We start from the raw sequence: 3,779 nt of genomic DNA, 5'->3' as shown, positions 1-3,779 counted from the left end.
TTTTTATTATTTATTTGTTCATATTTCAGTTTTAACTGCATCCTGTTGGCTTCAGCTCATCTTTTATCCTTTATTCAGATTGTGGAGCTCCAGTTTGTTAGAGACCAGCTGGACGTCTCTGTTCTCGGCTCTGAAGTCCAACCCGACCCATCTGACAAAACTGGAGCTGAGCTACACCAACCTGGGAGATTCTGGAGTGAAGGAGCTCTGTGGTTTTCTACAGACTGAAGGCTGCAGACTGGAGACATTGAGGTTTATAATTATATAATTATTGGTATTTCTGTGAATAATTATAAATAATTGATCATAAATCAAAGTTCATATCTTCTGTTCTAATAAATATTTTCTGACTTTGTTCCTGGACTTTGTTCCTGGACTTGGATCCAGAGTTTAATTTAGTCCCTAAATTAAACTCTAAGCAGAGAGTTTAATTTAGAGGTCAGCAGAGTTCTGCTGACCTCTAAGCAGGTCAGCAGGACTCTGACCTGCTGACCTGAGGTCAGAACAGGACAGCATTTGGACCCCCAGTGTGTAGAAATCCCCCTCATGTCAAGCAGGTCAAAGGTCATTCAATTCTGTCTAGAAAAGTGAATTCCTGGAATCTGACAGGAACAAATCAATAATCAATGATTGATGCTTCAACACTTTGATCAGAACCTGGAATGATTTTACTGACTAAAATCCTGCAACACAACATGACCCAGTACCAGGTTCTGGTTCTGAAGTCAGCAGCAGCTTGTTGGCTTTAATATTCATGAGAACCTGCATCCTGTTGGCTTCAGCTCATCTTTTATTCTTTATTCAGGTTGAAGCACTGCAGTTTGTCAAAGATCAGCTGTGATTTTGTGGCCTCAGCTCTGAAGTCCAACAGCCTCCATCTGACATATCTGGAACTGGGAGACAACAACCTGAAGGATTCAGATGTTCAGCAGCTGAATCATTTTGTAAAGACTTTACTGTAAGTAAATGTTTGTAGTGAGTCCAGCTGCTGTCAGCATATTGAACTAAACCCAGTTAGCATCAAAGCAAAGATCCAGTGTTTCCAGTAAAGCTGGAGCTTCTCAGTGGGAGGAGAATGGTTCAGGCTTCCTGATTGGACACAGACACAGCAAACAGCCAATCAGGTGAACCTGATCAGCTGATCAGGTTTATCTTGGTCACAGCTCTGAGATCAGTCTGACTGCTGCCTGGAAACCATCTACTGGATGTGCTGCGTCACTGACTGCTGCTGGAGANGATGGAGCTCTGTGGTTTTCTACAGACCGAAGGCTGCAGACTAGAACAATTAAAGTAAGAAACCAAGTTTTAGTGTGAAGATAATAAAATGTGAACCAGATTAATGACAGAAACTAAAGAGGAAACAACAATAAACCAAGAAAATCTAAAACTGATCAAAGAAACTAAAGAGAAAAACACAAAGAACAAAATGCAAAAATAAACTAAACTAAATACAAAGGAACACACTGATGTGGAAAGACATTTTCAGCAATAATTAATACAGGAGACTGAACAGAATATGGCAAGAACTGAGATTTTATTGTTTTAAATACAAGGTAAAATAATATTGTTGGTTTGTTGAAACCAAAACTAAAACTGTAATAAACTTTACAGACCATAATAGTAATCATGGATTCATCACTTCTTTATTTTTCAATGAGATTTTATTTTATATCTTTATTTTTAATGTTATTTTTCATGTCAATGTTAATTCCATGAGGATGTTAATTGACACTTTAATTGAACTCATATTGATTTGATTCAGAACCATATTTGTTCTTTGTCATTTTTGATCAGTGAAACTATTGATCTATAAATCAATAGACACGTTTATATAAAATATCATCCATGTTTCTGTCCCATATTTATATGTCATTAACATGATTTGGCTCTGATGTTTTCCACTTAAACTCTGGTTTACACAGTAATACCATGTGGTGAAGTTTAATAGCTGACACTCTGACGTCCTGTTTTCCTGAAGGCAGCACGGAGCTGCAGCTCCAGAATCTGACACTGAAGAGAAGAAGAGTTATGACTGATATATTTGCATTATCCATGTTAATGTTGCAGCTTTTTGATAATAATTTAAACTGGTTTAGTTTTACATCTTTTATCTGGTCAGTTTTTACAGGACTGAGTTACTAACATATCAAAAAATAGAGCAGAACATAAAAAATGATTAAACCATCAGTTTGAATTGAAATGTTTAGTCTGTTCTGATTGGCTGCTGCTGAGCTTACATCATTTATACACCATTACAATTATTTGGTCTAATCATGACAATGTCATGACAACATGACAATGTTTTTTAGATTTTTGAAGAAAAATACTGAAACAACAACAATCATAACGATAATTATAACAGTAATAAAATAATATTCAGAGCAGGTAGCCTACATCTGTTTTGATGGGCAGTAAGGATTGGTGGCAATATTGACAAAAATGATATCATTAAATATTTTTAAATAGCCAAACTAATTTTGACCAACAAACCTCAGTGACATCAGAGACCAAGTTAAATAACATACTGAAATACACAAAAGAAACAAACTGCTGATTCATCAGAATATTCATTTAACAAGATGTTAAAAAGTTTTTTCCCTCTCATGTTTATCTAAGAGCTCAAACATTATGTACCAAACTAAGAGTCTGTTTTCATATAAAAGGAAATCTTCCTTTTCAAAATACTCAACACTAAAATATCACATAAAATAACTTCAAAAAGTAAAAGCTTGAAATAATCAGAAACTTTGTTCATTTTCATTTCTTCAGTTTATCACTAACATCTTCCTTGAAGACGTCTGTGATATCAGCCAGATGTCATGACTGATAACTGCACTTATCTCTTCTGCTGGTCCACATTTTTGCCACCACAGTTCTTCCTTCCACTCAATTTTCCCTGAATATTTTTGGATGCAGCTCTCTGAACAACCAGCTTCTTGACATTTCCAGGCCTTCGTCCTTATTGTCCATGTCTGTCTTTTGGACGTCAGTCCAGCCAGCAGTCGTCCCCATGATTGGATCCTATTGACCCAGACTGAGACCATCTAGAGCAGGGCTGTTGGCGCTTGGACCACTTCTGGCCCAACGGCGGCTTCCGTCTGGCCCTCTGATGAATTCATTAGAGCAAAATATAATCTGAGAAAATGTTCATGAGACAGAACTAATTAAAGTTCAACATTTTAATGATTAAAAAACATTAGATTCTGTATTATATTTAAATTGAATTTTGTTTAAAATTAAAATACAATAAAAACAACAGAATAACTTCTAAATCTGAAATAAAATCAAAAGTTCTCAGAATGGCCTTCCTGTTTTATAGATGATCTGTGCTGGGAGGTCAGTTGTATCAGCCAATCATCATTCAGTATTCCTGACATCAAAAACTCTACTCCGTGATTGGAGGATTGTAGCTTTAGTCTTTAACAGCATCAGATCAGTTTAATAAATTTACTGTATTTTTATTATTTATTTGTTCATATTTCAGTTTTAACTGCATCCTGTTGGCTTCAGCTCATCTTTTATCCTTTATTCAGATTGGAGAACTGCAGTTTGTCAGAGACCAGCTGGACGTCTCTGTTCTCAGCTCTGAAGTCCAACCCGACCCATCTGACAGAACTGGACCTGAGCAGAACCAACCTGGAAGATTCTGTAGTGATGGAGCTCTGTGATTTTCTACAGACTGAAGGCTGCAGGCTACAACAATTAAAGTAAGAAACCAAGTTTTAGTGTGGAGATAATAAAATGTGAAGCAGATTAATGACAGAAACTAAAGAGGAAAC

At 36.2% G+C, this 3,779-nt stretch overlaps 1 protein-coding gene across 1 annotated transcript in view; it reads left to right on the top strand.

Annotated features, from left to right (window-relative positions):
- Positions 1-3,779, top strand: part of LOC103154129 (ribonuclease inhibitor-like) — a 30,759-nt gene that overhangs the window by 23,399 nt on the left and 3,581 nt on the right. The window contains exons 5-6 of the mRNA XM_016662434.1: positions 79-252; positions 806-958. Of these exons, the coding sequence (XP_016517920.1) occupies positions 79-252; positions 806-958 (327 nt within the window). The remainder of the gene's footprint in view (positions 1-78; positions 253-805; positions 959-3,779) is intronic.

The sequence above is a fragment of the Poecilia formosa genome, unplaced genomic scaffold, assembly GCF_000485575.1.
Source record: "Poecilia formosa unplaced genomic scaffold, Poecilia_formosa-5.1.2 Scaffold374, whole genome shotgun sequence".
NCBI classification, from domain to species: domain Eukaryota; kingdom Metazoa; phylum Chordata; class Actinopteri; order Cyprinodontiformes; family Poeciliidae; genus Poecilia; species Poecilia formosa.
The sequence above is the reverse complement of the archived record's forward strand: the minus strand, read 5'-3'. Positions and strand labels throughout refer to the sequence as shown.